The sequence below is a fragment of the Sceloporus undulatus genome, chromosome 4 (assembly GCF_019175285.1).
Source record: "Sceloporus undulatus isolate JIND9_A2432 ecotype Alabama chromosome 4, SceUnd_v1.1, whole genome shotgun sequence".
Taxonomy (NCBI): Eukaryota; Metazoa; Chordata; class Lepidosauria; order Squamata; family Phrynosomatidae; genus Sceloporus; species Sceloporus undulatus.
Window position 1 is genome coordinate 189,957,912 of NC_056525.1, and position 22,044 is coordinate 189,979,955.

A 22,044-nucleotide genomic window follows, 5' to 3' on the forward strand; every position below is an offset into this window, starting at 1 on the left:
AAAGGAGGGGGGAGGACACCTCCGATGCCCCTGCAAAAATGTCCCCATGACGATTGCTTGATTGACAGCAGGCACCTTCACAGCAGGCACAGAATGCATTTGATTTAAAATGCCCCTCTTTTTGTAGTGGGCACTTGCTAATGGAGAGATTCAGGGGAGGGGCATCTGAATCAGCTCAGTTCCTTCCAGATTTTTGATGCCAGTCTGAATGATCCCAAAATGACATTGAGAGATTGGAGAGCAGGGCAAAAACAAACAAAGTGAATTTCATCAGGGATGAACGGAAGGTACTACGTTTGTTGTTTGTCTTCAAGTCATTTCTGACTTTTGGTGAACCTAAGGCGAATCTATCACAGGTTGTTCTGGGGCTGAGAGTGTGTGACTCATCCAAGGTCATGCAGTGAGTTTCCATGGCCAAGTGGGGAATTGAATCCTGGCTTCTAGAATCAAAATCCAGTGTTCAAATTACTAAATAAATTGCACAAATATGATGTGGATGATAAGTTGTTTGAGAGCAGTACATATGAAAAAGATCTGGAGGTCTTGGTGAACCATAAGATAAACATAAATCAAAAGTGTGGTGCAGTAGCCAAAAAAAAAAATCAATTCTGGCTGTATAGTGTCCAGATTGAGGGAAATAGTAGTGTCCCTCTGCTTTGGTCCAAACCTGGGCTCCACAGTTCAAGAAGGATATCAGTAAGCTGGCCCATGTCAAGAGAAGGGTGACCAAGATGATCAAAGGTTTGAAAACCAAGCTTTAGGAAGAATGGCTTGGGGAACTTGATATGTTTAGCTTGGAGAAGAGAAGTCTCAGAATTGACATAATCTTTAAATATCAGGAGGGATGTCATGTGAGAAAGCTTGTTTTCTGTTGTTCCAGAGACTAGAATGTGAACCAGTAGGTTTAAATTGCAAGAAAAGAAATTCCACCTAAACTTTAGGCAGAATTTTTTTACTGTAAGTTCTGTTCAGCATTGGATTGGGCTGCTTTGGAGGGTGGTGGATTCTCCATCTTTCCAGGTCTTTAAACCGAGGCTGAGTGGGCATTTTTCAGGAGTGCTTTAGTTGTGTGTTCTTAGGAGGTTGGACAACTCTAAGATGCTATTATCTTTACTTTTTGACAGACCTTTAAATTTCACACAGCAGCTTTCCTAATGAGTCATTAAAATTCTAATCCTGGGAATACTTGGCAGGGAGTAAAACTATTGGGTTCAGTGGAATTTTATTTCTGGGTCAAAATGGTTAGGGTTACATTGTAAATGTCCTGATACTGTAGTTCTTCTTATAGAATCAGTTGACACTGATAAGTGAAATGAAATGAAATGCAATTCTTTATTACGGTCAAAGACCAGCATCAGTATCAAATATAACATAGAGAAATAAAAGTGTATATTCTCATGTTTGGGAGTGAGTAAATATGTGTGTGGATGCACACATTTTTGTAGTGTGTGAACACCCATACAGATTTCTCATCTTCATGTCACCTTTTAAAATGTAAGAGTCAATGCAGAATATGTCAAGTATCAAGACCAGTAAAGATGAATATCATGAAACTGATCTTCAGTACATATGTACATGTGTGAGTGTGTGTGTTCAACTGTCAGAACTCACCTGGGCATTCATATTTTGTCTTTAACATCACAGGGCTGGGAGAAGGTTCTGCACTTCTTCATCCAGAGAGCAGGTCTCACCCTCGATCATTAGAGAAGAATGCATGGAGGATTTTCAAAGAATCACAGTGTCATCACATGTTAAAACATCTTCACAATGGAGCACGAATCACAGTACAGATGCCTCCTACCATTGAGGGACACTGGGTTTCCACTGGGTAAGGGTGTTGATGAACTAGATTTTCATACCATAGGAAAACAGATCCTTAAAACTGCAAGCAAAGTAAAGCAAAAAACATACTGTAAAGATGGTTTGTTGTTTAGCTTTTTCCTGTAGGCTACAGTACCCAAGCTCGTAATTATTTTAACACCCTGCAAGCACTTTTGTCTTCTGCTTCCTTTTCAGTAACAGCAGTATCACTCTACCCCATGATGCTTTTTAAAAAAAAAAGAATAAAGAATGCTTCAAAAGCAACTTATATTGAATCACACACAAGTTGCTTTAGGAAATGAACTTGGCTGCTGCATTTTTTTTCTTTATCAAAATGTATATTTGAAACAGTAACACATTACAAATAGTTTTTTCTCTAACCACAATGTAGGGGAGTATAATTTGTTTAAACATATGATCTTATGTGTTACAAAATATTATCACTTGTGGGGCTAGTGTATAAATTTTTGGCTTTACACTGTGTCATATGACATATATATGAAAAAAATTAATCAACAAAATGAAATTAGGATTCCTTAGTTGACGAAGGCGTAAGTGCTTATTGAGATCTCAAACATTCAGTTATCGAGGTACAGTATTTATTTTGTAGTCTCAGCTTGCAGTCTACAGCAGCGTTCTCAATTATTTTGTTAGGAAGTCTCTTTGGGGATATAAGATTCACTTCAAGCCCAATCTTACAGTCCTTATTCAGGCAAAACTATGACAGAAAAAGTAATGGGAATAGTGCTGGTTGAGTCAGCAGCACTTTTCACTCTAATTCTCAAATATTACAGGGTCAAGGACAATCTCTGAAGATCTGCAGCTTATATGAGATGTTTTCTACTTGTAGCTGATGAGTACAAACTCAGTTTACAAAGTGAAGTAGAAAGCTTTCATGGCTGGCATCCATAGTTTTTTGTGGGTTTTTCGGGCTATGTGGCCATGTTCTATAAGGGTTTATTCTTGATGTTTCGTCAGCCACAGATACTGGCGAAACATCAGGAATAAACCCTTATAGAACATGGTCACATAGCCCGAAAAACCCACAAAAACTATCCGTTTACAAACTCTGTTACCTTCTTTATAATCTTTCTAAAGCTAATTAAAATTCTACAATTTGGTTTAATTTCAAATCATACTAAATTTAGAGGAGGGGTGGGCAACTGTCAGATTTTGGAGTGCTACACTGCCTGCCAAGTGGACCTTTGGGGGTCATCCATTCTGTAGTCCCAGCTCCAAAGATAAAAAAGAGCCAACATCCTCCTAAGCCCTCAGGGAGCTTCAGGAATAATTTAGCCAAGTTCTTGGCCTCCCTTGAGCTGTTTTAGGCACAGAAAAGGCCTTTCATCAATAAGAAATGACTAAAAGTCTTAAAACAACCTGTGGTCTGCAAAACATGGTGAAATTACCACTTGCACCACCTGGGGGGTATTGGTGTATTCAGGGGCAGAAAATGAGAGGGGGCTCTGCTGGGCCACATGCAGCCCATATGTTGCACCGCTCCCCCCCCCACAAAAACATACAGTGGGCCCTTCTTTTCTGTGGGGGTTTTGTTCCAAGCTCCACCCTCTCCTGTGGATGGCAAAAACCATGGGACCACAAGTCCAGCAGTAGTTGATGTGGCGCATACACAGGGGGGTCACTCTCCTGGGGCCATGTGCACACAAGGCCATTGAAATCAATGGGGTTTGCCATCTACAGATGCTAAAATCTGCAGATGGCAAGCCCATAGTTGGGGCGGGTGCACAGTACTTACTATTCTGGTTTCCAAATGTTACCCCTGTGTGTCCAGTCCATCATGATGCAACTGAAAATATCTTGAAACTGTTACTTTAAAAAACAACCCACTCCCACTGAAATAAAACAGGGAATGGTTCATATAAAACCTGTTGAGGTTATGGAAGTATTTATGTAGATATGATTTTAAGAGAAACGGAACCAGTATTGGGAACAAAGTCTAAAAGTGATCATTCAACAAATGTATACCATATCTGAAAAAAAGTACAGAGTGATGTATAGGACTATCCACAGAGAAGGGAACAAATAAACAAATAATGATATAATTAAAGAAATATCTGTATCTGCCTTGAGAATACTTAAGATAAAATGGACTATAAATCTAAGTACTAAATATATGTAGAAAAGAGGAAGTCATAGAGTCAGCATATTTTCTTTTTTGTTTGATTTATCCTTGTTTTTCTCCCATTTATCTAAACAGTCATTTATTTTAGTAAAACAAAAAAAATCCAGAAAAAAGAAAATAATACAACATACAATTAAGGACGTGATGAATAAAGCTCATTTACTTGAGGTGCTCTCTTGAAGGAAATGCATCTCCAGAATGTATTGTTAAATATAGGGAGAATATTAAAATGCTGATATTCTTATAACATAAATGTTACAATTTTCCAGTTTACTAAGTTTCTGTTTTTATGTTTCCAATTTGGTTACAGTTGTGAAGTTAGGTCAGGCCCAGAATTCATCACAAGATCCTACAGATTCTACCACAATAATACATTCAAGGCCTATCAGTTTTACTACGGGGGTAACCGCTGCACAAACCCAACCTATACCTTAGTCGTGCGTGGTAAAGTCCGCCTTCGCCAAGCATCCTGGATCATCCGAGGAGGGACGGAAGCTGATTACCAGCTACATAACATACAGATAATCTGCCACAATGAGGCTGTGGTTGAAAGATTAAGTGAACTGGTGAACCGTACATGCCCTGGATTTGTACCAGAAGGTAAACCTTGGGAGCAGAATGTGAGCTATGATCTTTGGAGAGAAGAGAATGGCTATGAATGCACCAAAGCACTGAATTTTGCTATGCATGAACTTCAGCTTATCCGGGTAGAGAAACAATACCTTCACCATAATTTAGATCACTTAGTTGAGGAGTTATTTCTTGGAGACATCCACACTGATCCCGCTCAAAGGATGTATTATCGGCCATCTAGTTACCAACCGCCTCTGCAGAATGCCAAGGTATGTGAACATTTCTGTTTTGCTTCCACGGTGGGTAGGGAGAACAAACTTCTGTTACAGGAAATATCTGATCTATGTGAGCCAAGGAATCCCAAGCAAACATCTTAACATAGCCAAAATCAAAACATGGCCAAAAACAGCATCCTAAAAATATTTTTTTAAATCCCTTGCAGCTGCTACCCAGTGTCTATACATAGCAATAGCAAGTACATTTATATACTGCTTATCAGTGAACTAGCAGTCCCTAAGCGGTTTACAATCTGTAAGCCAATTGGGCACTCATTTTACCAACCTACGAAAGGATAGAAGGCTGAGTCAACCTTGGAGCCCTCTAGGATCGAAGTCACAAACTTGTGGCTGCAGTACCAGCATTTAACCACTGCACAACCAGGGCTCTATATCACATACCTTATACTTGTTGTTTCTGTCTGCCTTCTATCCACCCCACTGTGTCTTCTTCTACAGTCTGCATTATCCATGGTTCTTTCTATCCACAGTAATTCTGGGAACATATCTTCCACAAATATAGATGTCAGACTGTAACTGGATTAGATATAATGATATATCAAATTTAGTTCAATTTTGGAATTGGATAGGAGATCCCTCCCATGCTTTTTATATAGAATAAGGATGAGCACCTTGTGAAGGTCCAATTTTTGTCTCAACTGGAATTTCTTTCTTTCTTTCTTTCTTTCTTTCTTTCTTTTTCTTTCTTTCTTGAATTTATCCCCCACTTTTCTCTTGGAATGGGATCCATGGTGGACGCTTCATGGGCTTCCCCTTCCCCTTCATTTCTGGAAAAATTAGTCCCCTGAAATGGCAAATTATATCCCGTTGTGAGCATTTGAAGAACACACTTTGACCTCAAAATGTAATCTCTCCCCCAGGATCATGGGCTTTAGTCCTTATTTAGAAACTGGAAATGACCAGCCAAATTACATGACTAAGGGACTTTCAACTGAGCTAACTTTTAAACAGAACATGTACTGTATAAGAAATGGAAAAATTGAGAAATCACCAAAGAGGAACTCAAACAAATAGCAAGCACATGTAGGGGTAAAGTCAGAAAAGCTAAGGAGCCCTGGTGGCGCAGTGGTTAAATGCCTGTACTGCAGCCATACACTCAAAACCACAAGGTTGCGAGTTCAAGACCAGCAAAAGGGCCCAAGCTTGACTCAGGCTTGCATCCTTCCGAGGTCGCTAAAATGAGTACCCAGACTGTTGGGGGCAAATTAGCTTACTTACTTGCTGTTCACCGCTATGATCTTTGGAATAGCGGTATATAAATAAAACATATTATTATTATTATTATTATTATTATTATTAAAGCGCAGAATGAACTCAGGCTTGCTAGAGAGGTTAAGAACAATAAAAAGAACTTTTTTTGATATGTCCACAGCAAAAGGAAGAAGAAGGAAATGGTAGGGCCACTCCATGGAGAAGATGGCAAAATGCTAACAGAAGACAGAGAAAAGGCAGAATTACTCAACACCTTCTTTGCCTCAGTCTTCTCAGAAAAGGCAAAGGGTGCTCAACCTGAAGATAATGGAGCAGAGGACAAAATAGGGGAATTTCAGCACAGAATAAGTTAAGAGATAGTAGAGGAAGACCTTGTTAATCTAAATGAATTTAAGTCTCCAGGACCAGAAGAACTACATCCAAGGGTATTAAAAGAGCTAGAAAATGTAATATCGGAGCCATTGGCAATAATCTTTGAGAACTGGAGAACAGGAGAAGTCCCAGCAGACTGGAGGAGGGCAAACGTTGTCCCCATCTTCAAAAAGGGAAAAAAGAGGATCCCAACAATTATCGTCCAGTTAAGCCATGCCCTACGAGGAACGACTTAGGGAGCTGGGGATGTTTAGCCTGGAGAAGATAAGGTTAAGAGGTGATATGATAGCCCTGTTTAAATATTTGAAGGGATGTCATATTGAGCAAGCTTGTTTTCTGCTGCTCCAGAAACTAGGCCCTGGAGCAATGGATACAAGCTACAGCAAAAGAGATTCCACCTCAACATTAGGAGGAACTTCCTGACAGTAAGGGCTGTCCGACAGTGGAACACACTCCCTTGGACTGTAGTGGAATCTCCCTCCTTGGAGGTCTTTAAACAGAGGCTGGATGGCCATCTGTCGGGGATGCTTTGATTTGGATTTCCTGCATGGCAGGGGGTTGGACTGGATGGCCCTTGCAGTCTCTTCCAACTCTATTATTCTATGATTCTATGATTCTACATTTGCATGGAATATTATGCTCCCTAAAGGTATATGAGCTTGTAATTTATCGTTGTAGGAAGTAAAAACATATTTATTTCTGCATGGCAGGTGGGGTGTTGGCAGAGTACAATTCAATTTGCCAGTGCCTGACCTAGTCTGGTTCTCCAATAGCTCTTACTGTTTTAAGTGTGCCTAATAGTAATGGGAAAATATACTCTGTTTTTCTTGAATGCTTTAGTTATTCTAGTTGGCCAGCCACCCATTCCAGGGGCTATTTTCCTTTGATTCTACATTTTATTAGAGGTGAAATCTTGTATCTTACAGGTCAGGTAAGGTCAAGAAATTGTTGTGTGGTCTGCAAGCTCTAATTAAAACTTTTTAAAAAGGTGGGGGGGGGTTGCCTAACTCGTTCTTTTTCAACATTTGCAGTTTCAAAGTACATTTACTCAGATTTTTCAAGAATCTAATTATGTTTTTTTATATACAGTTGTCCCTCCCTTTTCGCAAACTTGGAATCCACGCTCTTGCTCTTCGCAGGAGGAACAAGCGCCCATTAATAAAATGGTGCACAGCTTTGTGTGTGCCACAGCCGCACATCCTATTATTTTCTGTGGGACTGGAATATATGTGAGTCGCCATTTTCATGAGGGGGTCTGGAACGGATCCCCACAAATTGAGAGGGGCTACTGTATTGTGCTACCACAATCATAGTATTTTGTTTTTGATATTCTAGCATTTTTATTCCACTCTTCAACTGAAAAAGTTTCCACAATGTTATTGATCTTATGTAAGCCAAACAGGTTAATCCCTGCCTGCAAGTTTATACTCTTAAAAAGCATGATAAAACAGGCTAAAATGGATGTGAGAAAAAAGGGAAGACAAGGAGATTCAGGTAGCCTCACTTAAAGCTATACAGTATAAGGTCTCATGCCTTAGTGGAAAACTGAAGTAGAGAAAAAGATTGATGGAGCTGATCAGTGGCCCTATAGTCAAAGTGCATCTGCTGGCAGTTGTTTGTCAACTTCACCATTCAAAATGAAGTAAGATAGTGTATAAATTCTACTTAGCCCATGTAAGCGCCAGTTCCTGAGAGAAAATTGCATTGTCTGGTTTGTGTTGAAATTGTTAACAAGCAGGATATGGAAGATCCTGCCTCATTGCACCACATTAATTTATATTACCTAGAAATATTTTTAAGACAATACAGTTATAGTTATAATATAATATTCATTATGGGTAAGACTGAAACACACCTAACAGTCCTCAAGAATTTTCTAGTGATAAAGATGAAACTGGATATAGTAGGACATAATAAATTTATTCAGGACTTGTTGACATAAAATGAATAGACCATCATAAGACCCATGAAACTAGCTTTTGATTCAAATGGTTGATCAACAGTAACATCTGAGGCTGAAGATAATAAAAATATATATGGAAGCAAGCCCTATATGATCTGGATTGCATCACTTCTATCTGTCCAGGTTTGCAAATAATTGTACTTGATGGAGACAACACCATTTTGGCATAAGAGTTCTAGTGCAGCTTATCTTTTGTTTTCTGATAATATCCACTGTTGCTTTTTGGTAACTCTAGAACGAACAGTCTCTTTGAAATGAAAGCCATACTTCAAGGGTGGCACATAAGGGGAGGGATGTTAAAATGAAGAAAGAAAATGTTGGTGCCAAGTAGGAAAAGATAATTTTGTGGCCTGTGTTGGGCAATAGAATCACAGTCTAGCAGCACTTAAAAAGCAGAGACAGGAACTAAGGGCATTAGTGGAAAAAGAAGTAATTAGTAAATGGTGCATGAATATAGGCTTTCCTGTAGACTAGTGGTTCTCAGCCTTTGGTTTTCCAGATGTTTTGGACTTCAGTTCCTCAAACATTGACCAGCCTGACCAATTGTCATGGAACCTGGGACCTGAAATCGAAAACATACAGGTGATGAAAAATTGAGAACCACTGATGTAAACTAGATTTTATAGAAGTACAGGGAAATTAAGTTTTCGGTAGAATTCTTGGTCTAGTTTTAGAGACTCACAAGTTTCCCTCTCTGCTGAGAGCTAAAAACATACACCTCTTCCCTGATCTGCTTAATTACCTATGGGGGGAGGAGCAGAGATAAGTAGTTTAAATCTAAAATTAAACTGGAAATTACCCTATGAAAGAAAGGAAATTATTTTAAATGAAATTGGAATTTCAGCAACATTAACATATTAGATATGACACAGTGCAAAAGATCTTTATATTACCTACACTGTTCTTCATCCAAAGCCTTGTTCTCTTGAATTTTTGCAAAACTACTTCTTTTTAAAACCACTTTTTAATGAAGCACTGCAGGGTTGGAGAGTTACCAGGTTTAAGTCACAAGTAGTAGCTTTGAAGGAGGGAGGGTTTTCTTTGCAATTCAGGAGTTGCTCTCCTGAATTTTACACCAGAAATTACATAGAGGCTCCTCACCTGTCCCAGGAAATTTAATTTAGGTGGTGTTAACTATGATACTTTTGTTGGGATCTGCATGGGATGGGAATCAGTAAGCTATTGACAGCAAGAGAATGGTAAATACATGAGATTATAAGGGAGAAAGGGACAACAGTAGAAGGATGAAGGGGTTGAATTTGTGGATTTAAGAAATTTACACAGCAGTTTCCTTCTGTCCAGAGCTGAAGGTGGGGGAACAAAGCTATGGGTGGGAACTTTTCAAGTCTTTATAGTAAGACTATAAAAATAGTAAGAATTTTAATGTAGCATTATAATATATATTTAAATCACAATTAAATTAAATTAATTAATAAATACTTCTCCCTTTCAATGTAAAAGCAATCAAATTACTTTTTTAAAAGCTTATTAATGATTAGCCTAAAATACCGGCCCTTTCCCACTGACTTTTCCATCTGGGGGTTGAGGGGGAAATACAGTTAATATTTTGTTGTCGGCCTGTCTTTTCTGATGACATTTCAGAAGAATGCACAAAGTAATTGGAACCACATTTTAAATTTAAATTGTCATCAATTCCAGACAGAATGCCTTAGGGCCACTTCTAGTTTAGAATTCTTTGCACTGTTCATAAATGTTTTCCACTGCAGTGACTATCACTGTGTATCTGGTTAAAACGCTGCTTCCTTGATAAACCACCACTGAATGAACATCTGAAACATGGATTTACAAATCAGTAGAATTCCATAGGGTTAGGGTTGCCATAAGTCAGGACCTCCAAACCGGGACAAATGTAGGGCAACATTTTCAAATGTAGGACATGGTTTTTTAAAAAATGGAGGACATGCGAAAAAATTGAGGGTTTTTTTTTAAAAATCTTAATATAAATGCATGTTTTTAGGCATGATAAAAATGGAGGACATTTTGGCATTATTCCTAGACAGATGGCAGAAATGGACTTGCCCTCGGGTTCAACTGTACTTCTCAGAAGTGTGTACTTGGGCAAGGGACTGTGGTTTTTCTTCACTGCGCATGAGTTTGTAAAAATCCCAGCAAGTTACATTGGCCGTGCCTCAGAGGCTTGTTGATATCAATATCACCACCATCATCGTCATCATCACCACTATAATTGGCCAAGAAAGGCAGACTTGTTAGCATTCAAATCGCCATAAATACACAGAAAATGTACTTGCATATATTTAATAATAAAAAATAATTAAAAAAACAAGGCAGGGGTGTATATATTTAATAATAAAAATTAATGTAATAAAATAAAAAACAAGCAATAATAAAAATTAATGAAATAAAATAAAACAAGCAATAATAAAAATTAATGAAATAAAATATAAACAAGCAATAATAAAAATTAATAAAATAAAATATAAACAAGCAATAATAAAAATTAATAAAATAAAAAATAAAAAGCAATAATAAAAATTAATAAAATAAAATAAAATAAGTATTTTATATTTTTAAAAATAATTTAAAAACCCCAAAAAACCAATGCAGACCTAATGGCCACTGACTCAGCTTTCCTCCAACTCCTCCTCCTCCTCCTCCTCTGCCCCAATTCTGCCCTTCAAGGCACCCTTCCTCCTCCTCCTCAAGGCTATGGAATCCTGGGAACTGTAGCTCTGTGGACCATTGAGCCTCCTTTTGTCAAGAGAGCTCTGGTGCCACAAGAAACTACAATTCCCAGAATCCTATAGCACTGAGCCATGGATGTTTAAGGGGGGGTCAAACTATTTCTGCAGCCTTTTGCTACCCCAAAGCCCTTCCTATTTACAAGCAAGGCAAAATCTCTTCCTTCCAAGCCACTGAAAACCAACCCAAGTGGAGGAGGGCTGATTGCTTCTTTCCCATTGGTCAGCTTCCGGAGAAATTTGCATATTACAAGTAAAGGTGTTTAGGGCCTCAAAAACGATCCTGTGATAAAGAATTACAAGAATACTGAGTGGTAGACATTGAAAAGATGAGGCATTTAGACTCCCAGTGAAACATGAACGATTTATGTCCTTTTTTTTCCTCACTGTAACCTGGAAAGTAATGCCTTTTGCAAGACATATATACCAAGTGGGCTGGCAATAGCTCTGAGTGGCAGGTGTCCTGAAGACCTGCTCCCTAGGCTGAGCCAGGCAGGGAGGGTGGGACACAGCCATGGGGAGGGGTGGAGCTGCCTCCAGGGCCTCGCTGGGGGGGGGGGGGGGGGGGGGGGGGGGGGCCAAACCATGTGGCCCCACCCCAAACCAGGAAAGTCCCACCCCCAGGCAGGATATGGCAACCCTACATAGGGTGAATTGTACTCTTCTCATCTTCTTGAGATTCTTTGAAAGACAGATGTTGAACAGTACTTCTGCTTTCCCCTGTAGAACAACTGAAATAAAAAATGGCCCCATAGGTGGGGGAATTATTATGTATTACTTCTTTAGGAAGCAAGTCTGAGTGGTGACATGCCCATACAGACTTTCTGTTCTGGACAATGTGCATCAGTTCCACAGAGGCCAGGACAATCCTGAACATATCCAGTTATGCTTTATGTTTTTAGTTAGCTGCTGCTCACTGTTTTCTGAAATTTTAATAATTAATTAATTAACTGATGTGCAAAGACCAGTTGCAGAACATTTCAACCTTCTGGGACATACAGTAAGTGATTTACAGGTTCTGGTTCTTTAACTAGGAAATTACAAAGGAAGACTAGAAAGAGAAACTATTAAGCTTGATTATATTTGCAAATTCCAATCCATTGGCAGAGGTATGAACAAGGAGAATGGTTTCGTGGCAAACTACATGTATTAATACACGAATCCTTCCTACTGCACATATAACAAAATAAGTTTTCTCAGAGAGAGTTTTGAACCTTAGGAAACTGACTTTTGGTAAGCAGATTTATTGCTTTCACACATCAACACTAAGTGACCACTGTTAAAGATCTGAAAGACCTGTATCAGCTCACCCAACCCTTTGAAATTTTAAGGCAAGGGTCATGATTTTCATGCTTCAGGATCCTATTACATTCTTTACCACTTCCATAACTGTGTAAATATACTTTATACCTGAGCATTTATTATCACTCTGTGCAGCATCGGAAAAAGTGGCTTTATAGCAATGAAAGCTCATGCAAAAATAAAAACCAGTTAGTCTTAAAGGTGCTGCCACAATTCTTTTTTCCCTCTCCATCTGCCTTCCTCCTTTTAAAGTTAAAATGAAGACATCTATGTTTAGTGCTGTTTTCTACAGTGTCCTCTGCTGCAAACTTCCATTTCATGTCAAGGTTTCATGTATAAAATGACAGCAGCATGTGGAAAACATTCACACAATTGAGCACCATGGGTAGTTCAACCCTTTGTATTAATATGTTTCAGATTATACAATAGTAGCATAATATGGATTTGAGACCACACAAAGGTTTTCTGCATAGTTGTAAACTAATTCCTTTGAAATTCTTTTTTTAATTGTTAGCCCCTAGTGACACAGCTGAAAATTAGCTTAAATTCTAAATTGAGTTTAAAACCACTAGACTCAGACTCTTTTGGAAACTGGATACCTTGCATAAACAGAAACATTAAATTAACTTGTTTTTTTAAGCTTTTATGGTCACACAGTAAGCTGGGTGAGGAAATCACCTCTGAAGTGAATCAGGTGTATTGCAAAGGATCTGTCTGGAAAGCTTGTTTCATTTCCTCTTTAATATTATTCTAAAATATAAAGCACTGTTAAAAACATTAGACTTCTGTGAAGAAGAGAAAACCAACTTTCTAAGTTGATAAAACTGCAAAATGAAATCTAGAAGCCACATTCATACCACTTATATGGGTGAACTGAGCAGTAATTAAAAGCAAATGATTGCTAGCTATGCTAGGAATGCTAAAGCCAAATAGAATTGGGTTTATTCCAAATTCTCCAAAGCAGTTTTGCTTCAGGATGATAAATCAAAAAGCCCAAAGTCAAAATGGTACAGATGTAAATCAAGTTGCTTATCTGAATGAAGTTTCTAAGGCCCAGGGTTTGTTCCCTGCTAAAATATCCTCTTTCTGACCATGTAAGGAAACAAAGTTAAATTATTAAAATTATACATTTTAATAAATCTATATCCTAGCCTACACCAAATATCCTGACTCCCAATCCCTGTTCCATTTTTCACATTTATACGGATTGCTCTTTTACCACTGCTGCTAACCCTTGGTGGGGGAGACAGCCAGGACTTTGTGGCTCTCAAGCCGTAGTTACCTGTGGTTTGTAAAAATTGTGCATTCTTGTTCTAGGCTTTTTAAGAGTCCATTTCTAAACATGTAAATAGCTGCATTAGTCAACGCAGCCCATTCTAGTAGAGCTACACCAGCTTTTTAGGTCAAAGCAAAGAGAGAATGTTTCATACATATCTTGCACACATAGCTTGAAGATAATTTTATTCAATATTTTAAAATAATTTTGTGCATGAAATAAAGTTTGTGTACATTGAACCAGCAAAAAGCAAAGGTGTCACTGTCATGTCATGGGTGGCCGAACCTATGAAAAACCTTTCAGATTTTGGATTTTGGGTTTTTGGTTGCTCAGCCTGTATACTGGGTTTTCTCCTTTCTCTGCCAGCAGCACCCAGCAGTGTGGACTGCTGGGTTGATTTGGAACAGTGATGAGTTGGGTCAGCCTTTCCTCCCAAAGTCATGAAAGAACACATTATGATAGGATATGATTCCTTCCAAATAGCATTGTGAAACCATGAGAATTCCTTCTTTTTATAATAAATTAAGAATAACATTGCAGACAATTAGCTTTAGTCTTTTTTAAAAATAAAAATTAAAAGGTTTTACATTTATAAATATATTCCTGAATACATATTATAGATACAATAATGACATAAATACAATAATGACTACATGCACAAAATGGAAAGGCATGCTTCGCTTCCCTCTTTTTTATCTTCCACTTGTGCTTCACTGAAATTAAGTGCTGGTTTGCCACAATCCTGAAATATATTTGTAGCTGAAGCCAGGAATTAGCCAGAGCTTATATAGTTTTTACAAAAGCCAAGGGGATCAGGAAATTTATAACAGTCTTAGCTTAGCATACCTATGTGCTAGATAGAGGATAACCTCTCATGAGCGTCACTAGAGTTGGTGTCAACCAGTGTAGTAATTCATGGTATCAACCTTCCCATCAATCTCCTCCCTACCAGATCCTATAGAATTCTTAGTGATGATTTTTCTATTATGCAATGTTACCTGCAAATCATAATTCCTGTATATCACTGAATGTAGTTGAAATGGTAGTGACATAAACAACTAATAAAATATTATACCTTTAAATTACAATATCACACACGCAACCTAAATATATTTACATTTACATAGTTTCATGTGGTTAAAGTGAATAGAATTTGGAGTAAAAATGGTCCATTTCCTCTGAAATATGGCCTACAGCACCTGGTATTTGTTGATGGTCTCCTAAATGGAGCGCACTGCAGCTGTAACTAAAGATCAGCCTCACCTTTGCACAGATTCCAACTGCCTTACAAAAGTGGTAAGCATTAGGTCTGCTTCACTACATTTCACCCACCCCCACAAATATAATAGGAAAATTTGGCTTGGCTTGCCACAAAACCATCCTTTGTATGCTAGCCCCTAGTGAATTTAAAAGTGAAGCAAAGGATTCTTACAACCTGAAGCAAATTGTTTGTGTTGCTGGCTCTTGCTGGGATATAGAGTCACAAGGAAAATGTACAATGTGGGTTTTAATAGTAACCAGGCATTAAAGGGTTATTGTGAGCCATAATGATTAGGCATTTAAACAGGTAGTGACATCAAAAAGATAGTCAACAAGTGCTGTAAAGTACTGTAGAATGCTAGCATTTTACCTCAGAGTGGGTTGTTAGTAGTGTGAGTGGTGGATCTGAGAGAAGTTTACAGTGTCTCTTTGCTCATTAAGAAAGGGAGAGATGTTTCTCCAGCTCACTAGCTGCTGACTACAGTCACGAAGGTGAAAAATCTGGTGCCAAACGTTGACGCATTGCCTCATGCGCTGCACAACATCAAAAGCGTTTTAACAGGTCTTGCTGGTGGACTATCATTTGGAGATGGAGGGAATGGGTGAGAGGGGATAATGAAAACATTCTTTTTGGGAGGGAGAAACTAGAACATACAGTGGTACCTCGGGATACGAAATACCCAGGTTACGAAATTTCCGGGATACGAAAAAATCCCATAGGAAATAATTGTTCCGGGTTACGAATGTTTTTTCGGGTTACGAAAAAAATTTTGGTGCTTTTCGGCGCTATTTCACACGGAATCGCGGCTTTTCCCCATTAGCGCCTATGGCATTTCGGCTTACGAAGGCTTTTCGGGTTACGAAAGCGGCCGCGGAACGAATTAATTTCATAACCCGAGGAAGCACTGTAATTGGATTTTGGGACTGTGGCGCTGTATAGATGGGCCCTATCGGGCGCCGTCGTTACGCACGAGGGGCGGTGCTTCCTGACACACCTTGCCCCTCGCACATAACGAGGGCGTAAAAATGGCAGCGCCCTATACACATGGGCGCCGCCATTTTGACGTGACGGACGCCTTGCGTCCGCATATCTCGGCGCCTTCATGATGCCACAAGTGCGCTATTGGCACCTTGCAGCATCATAATGGCGCCGCAGAAAGAAGCCGCTTTTTGCTGCGTGAGGGAACTGCGTAGTTTGTCTGCTGCGGCTCCCTCAGACAACAAATGAGGGTGGCGGGAGACAGCCCTTTTGGGCGGTCTGTATCCTGCCTATATTAGGTCTGGGGAAATGGTAGCTTCCAGCTGTTTATAAATCCTTATTCCATTTTAGCCCTCACTAGTGTGGTCAGTGGTAAGATATGATAGAAGAAGAAGTTCTTTGAGAGTAGGGATGGGACTGAACATTTCAATCCATGCATCTGAAGAAGTAGATCAGGTCTATGAAAGCTCATACTGCATCTTCTTTTGCAGAGATAGTCTAAAAAGTGCTTTCCAGTGAGGTAGCAATTTTTATTACTTTTAAAAAGAGCTGCTAATGTCTCTTACTAACAAAAGATGGAAGCCCAAAAAGATTGTGGAGCAGATGTGAAAGTGTCAACTACACAAATCAGCCGTTATTAACACTTAAAGGATCCAGGCATAATAGAAGCAACTGAAGGATTGCAGCTATTTTTGAAAGGACACTATCTCAAGAAGCCTGCATTGTCTCTGTCGGGCATGGGCATATGCCAAAACAAGAGGCCCATTTTTGGCATCTTCATTCTCCATGTGGGCCAGACCATGCCCACATGTAATGAGCATTTTCTGCTGCCAGATGTTTTGCAATGAATTTTGCTGTTTCAGGATTGGGAGACCTGAAGGCTGCAGCCCTGGAAATTTTTTCAAAATGTAATTGGGGGTGAGGATCTGGAGTAGACCCAGGACCATAATGGAATCCCACAGAAGCCTCATGTGTCCCACAAGCCACCTTTCCCACCCCTCCTCCTCACATTCATTTCTCACACTGATCCCAATCACTCACAAAGACCTCCCTCTCCCACCCAAAATATTCTAGGCTGCAAATCACAACAACGTTTCAAAAGCAACCTGTTTTAATGCTTTATTCGTGTTTACTATTGTCTTGCCACTGCTATCTAAGTTTTTTAAAAATATAAAATATAAATGCACAAGTCATACACTTTCAAAAGCAATGTAAGTTAGTGCTTCTAATTACAATTGTAATGGATTTCATTAGAATTCTTAGCATTACTTTTTAGGTTTTGTTTCTTATATTGAACGGTTCTTAGGCAATCCCCTACAGTTAATTCTTTATAAATCTGCTGGATGGCACATTGAATATGTGCAACCTCGAATTAATTGTGAATGTTAAGCTTGCTTTTGAAATCCTAGACAACAGAGGCAAGCACAGTCCAGTAATAACATAAGAAAACGTTACCCCTACTTCAGCAAAGTTACAGTTATTTTGGCTTTGCCATTCCCTATCTCCTTCAGTTTTTGTAACCTGTTTAATGTTTGAGAAGGGCACCAAACAAAAAACTTTTCAGCTGATAAATGTGATGACCAAATTAAAGGCAGACTGGAGGCAACAATTGTGGAGACTTTCCTCTCACATTCCATCTCCAGCATCTTCTGGCTTAACCTTTTTTTCTGGAACTCTGTGATACTTTAGCAATGACCAATTTACAGTATGTTATTGTAAGTCAGTATTGCTTCAATGGAATAGATGACAGATGTACCACATCAAAGAGGGACGCCATTTGTCTCCTTTCTCATATTTCATCCAACCTGCTAGGGAAAATAAGCATTTTTAAAAATGTTTATTTGCCTCCAAAGGGTTTAAAAATCCTACCAAATCAGGCAAATCAGACACTTTCCTCTTGTTACATTGGAAAATAATGGTACTTAAAAACATTTAAAGTGAGATATTGTTAGAATTTGTGTTTCAGCTATCTTCCTCCTTTAGACTCCTGGACTTAAAGCTGCATAAAATGATTATTCAGCATCATCAATTTGTGTCATAGCTTTTAAATCTTGCACAAAGTCTCTACATCGTTTTTAAGTTCAAGTTTTACATTTGCGATTTTCAGGCTTGCTCCTTCACTGAGCTTGTTTTATCGATGTTAACTTCATATGTTTGATTGTGGAAAACATTCTAGTTATCACTTTGGTGGGAGAGAGATTTTAGCCATTTGTAGAAGTGGTCCATTGGGCTTTAGATATCTGGGCAGTAGGCCACTGGAATGGGAAATTCCACTAAATAAGCATTGCACTGTTTTCTGTATTGTGTCTTCTCTATGGCAGCACAAGGTAAAGAAATCCACCATTTTCCATTTCTTTTTGAGCATATGTTTTAAGATACTATCGGAGTCAAATTCTTAAGAGATTTCCTTTGTTTCTTAATAGTGAATCTTTGTTCATAGGCCTAGAACACAGATTCAAGAGCAACTATGGGCCTTTTAAGATGCTGGGCATAATAATCGTGACCAGACATGCCCTACTTTGCCATTAGTTGTCTGTGCCTATAACTCAGCAATATATAAATTTAAGAGTTCACTGCTGAGTACATCTTTTAAGGCTAACCAAAGTCAGCTAAAAATGAAACAGTTGTCTGAGTCAGTATTTCTAACAGGCTTGAGGGGCTTGTTCCTAAGTCTTTGCCATCCCCCCCCCCCCGCTTTTTAATCGAAACAAGTTCCCCATTTTTTTTTATCTAAAAAGTCACCTAGCATAAATCAACACAGCTAAAAAATGTATGTTATTGGCTTGAAGATGATTTATGCCAGATGAAAATCTGGACCTTTAAGTCTGAAGTGTGCAAGAAGTGACAAGCAAAACAAAATCAGTACTTTTTTTTTTTACTTTTAAGTTTATAAAGTGCTTTAAAACAAAAGAATAATAAAGCAAGTATTTCAGTAAAGCTGATGTTATTGCCATTAACCAGGACAAGAGTAGTATGAAGAAAAGGGAGCTATCACAAATTAGTTCAAGGAGATAAAAAAAATACATCTCCATCCATCTACCTGTAATTTGCTGACTTGGAAGTGGAAATCTGAGTATTCAACTCAAAATGCAATATTACAGGATATGCGTTCACTCAGTGTGTAGTGTTTGATTTGGACTTTTGTTTCTTTGTAACATCCATAAAGGATGAAAGAGAGGATAAAAAGAGCTCAACATAAAAGCATCATTGTGCTTCTTTATCATTAGGGCAAAAAATTTGCAGCTTAAGATAAAGTTGGCATCAGAGAGAGGAACAGTTTCCCAATCCGTCTGCTATTTCATGCTGAAAGACTCATTTCTGTGCTTATTTCCAGCTACCTATTAACTCACTGCAAGCTCTGTATCCTCATTTAATAGACATGTTTAACTGGACTAATTAACTTTGTAAACATTTCAACTTGTTTTAATTTTTGTAAACTTTAATCCAAATGCTGGGGAAAGGGACAAATACAAATTAATAAATAAAATGATAATAATTATGACAATAACAACAGCAATAATAGTATGTTATAACTAAAGGAAGCAAGTTACCATTAACACTAAAACACAGAATTGAAAGTTCTTTTCCTTTCCATTGGCATTATTTTGCCATCAGAAACTTCCTGACAGTAAGGGCTGTTTGACAGTGGAACAAACTCCCTCGGAGTGTAGTGGAGTCTCTTTCCTTAGAGGTCTTCAAACAGAAGCTGGACGGCCATTTGTCAGGGATGCTTTGATTGAGAGTTCCTGCATGGCAGGGGGTTGGACTGGATGGACCTTGTGGTCTCTTCCAACTCTACGATTCTATGATTCTAGCAGACACCATATGAGTGTGTGTATATGCAAGTGCCTTCAAGTTGCCTGTCAACTTTTGACAACCACATGAACTTCATAGGAATGACTTGGTTATAAACTCCACTTCTGTAAGTTTTGGAAATCTTTCAGTTTCAGGAATGGATTCCTAACACTCATTTCAATCACAGAGTAAAAGACAGGAGTGGTATTTTTAATAGCCATCTGATGGCAAACAGTTTCCATTTGTATCCAAGCTTTTTTTATATTAGTGATAATGTAATACTGTATCTCACTCTGTCTTGATCGTAGTGCCACTCAGAAAAGGCAATTAATTTCATAGACAAAGGTACTGGATAAAGTGTGTGTTTATGATGGGGCAGAGGAGGGTTTCAGTCATTATTTTTAAGATGAGAGTAGTCCTAGATAAAGGTGAAGGAGTCAAACCAGGTATCGCAAGAGATGTTTCTGGGGAAACTGTAATTACTGCGTTTCAACTACATGGTGACATTTTATTTAGACAAAGTACAAAACTAGTAATCTTTTCAAGCAGTTTTTTCTTCATTTTTATTGTTGAATGGGTCATTTTGATTTCTACTGAAAGCCACCTTAGGGACCACATAGGGTGGTAAATAAATAGAATCTTATATGGTTTGTGCCAGAAATAGCGTAAGCATGTGTCAACAATTATAATTCTTCAGTTCCTTCATTTCAGATAAGTTATTTATTTTTCTAAAAGTACAAATATTATACGGTTTCCACATTGCAACATGTTAAACATATAATTCATATTCAGAGCCATAAGAATCTTGCTTTACTAATAAGAAGTACAAGCATGCCAATGAAAGAAGACACACAAAAAATAACACATTGCAAGGTTATATTCATTCTGACTTTTAAATAGTGAATGGACTTTGAGAACATCTTACAAAAGCCAGTGTAAAAATAAGAATCAACCAATTGCAAGCTGAAGTATTTTATTACTACAGAACAAAAAATTGTAATCCTTCATTTGTTGATTTCACATCATTAGCATTTAATTTCTAGGATTTTGTAGCTAGAATATAGCAATTACTTCCTACAAAAAATCCCAGTGACCTCCTAAGTCTCTTTACAATTAAAGCAGTATTGAAGTGGGAATTGCATAGGACTAAACAGCGAGGGCTGGTTCAAAAAGAAGTACCAAAGCAAAGAACTATGCTGTGTGATTTGGCTTTTCAACAATACAGGGAAATAATAAATCATACATTGTGGTAAAACAATAGATAATTCTGAAGAGGAATATTCATTATAATAGTGACAGGGAATACTGACGAAATGGAGGAAAAACATGTCCCTTATTGTATTACTAACATCCCACTCATAGCTTTTATGGACATTGCATCTTGGATAAAGGGTGAGCACAGCATGCCATGCTTGCCTTGTCTCAATTTGTGTTGTATTACAACACAAAGGTACATCTGTATTACAGTACCTGTCATGGGGCCAAATACCTACCTGCCTGGCATTTGCTGTAAACCAATACAGTAAGTGACATTGCTTGCCAGTAGATTTCAGAATGTCATCTGGAGTTTCCAGATTTCAGACTTTCAGCACTGTGTAGGTCTTCTTTCTTTCATAAACTACATACAAAAAATACAACTGACTTTGGAACATACAATGTAGCTTGCTTATTTTTTACATTTCCTGACTGTGTTCTGTCTATATTAATGCACATAACATAGCTGAGGGATAATACACAAGAGTTTTATCAGTGTGTTTGTTGTTCAGGACCCAGACCATCATTCAACTTCTGTTCAATAATCGAGCACTTCAGCATATCATTGTATAGTGGGCCTTTGCTATTTGCTGGGTTTTGGTTCCAGGAAATTTATATACTTTTGAAATGTTTTCAAGCCATGGATAGTTGAATCCTTAGATAAAGAATCTGTGGATATGGAGGGCCGACTGTGTGCATTCTGATGTGAAGTTGAAGGCTTTCACAGCCAGCATCCATAGTTTTTTGTGTGTTTTAGGGGCTATGTGGCCATGTTCTGGAAGAGTTTATTCCTGATGATTCACCAGCATCTGTGGCTGGCATCTTCAGAGAAGGCTCCATGTCAAGCGAATCGTCAGCATTATTTCCTAGTGCGGTAGAATCATGTGTTCCTTTTTACACACACACACACACACACACACACACCCCACTTATCCCTGCTTACCTCCAGGGTAGAACATTAGAGGATCCTTCAACCAGAGAAGCATAGTAGTATAGATGAAAATACAGAAACATCACTGTGTTAGTTTTTCATAGCCATTAGGAAATAATACTTTTATAAAAAGCAGAGAAGCCAAAA

At 38.4% G+C, this 22,044-nt stretch overlaps 1 protein-coding gene across 1 annotated transcript in view; it reads left to right on the plus strand.

The window, feature by feature from the left end:
* Nucleotides 1–22,044, plus strand: part of APCDD1 (APC down-regulated 1) — a 52,979-nt gene that overhangs the window by 14,935 nt on the left and 16,000 nt on the right. Inside the window, exons 2-3 of the mRNA XM_042463103.1 lie at nt 1,645–1,828; nt 4,275–4,806. Coding sequence (XP_042319037.1) covers nt 1,645–1,828; nt 4,275–4,806 — 716 coding nt within the window. The remainder of the gene's footprint in view (nt 1–1,644; nt 1,829–4,274; nt 4,807–22,044) is intronic.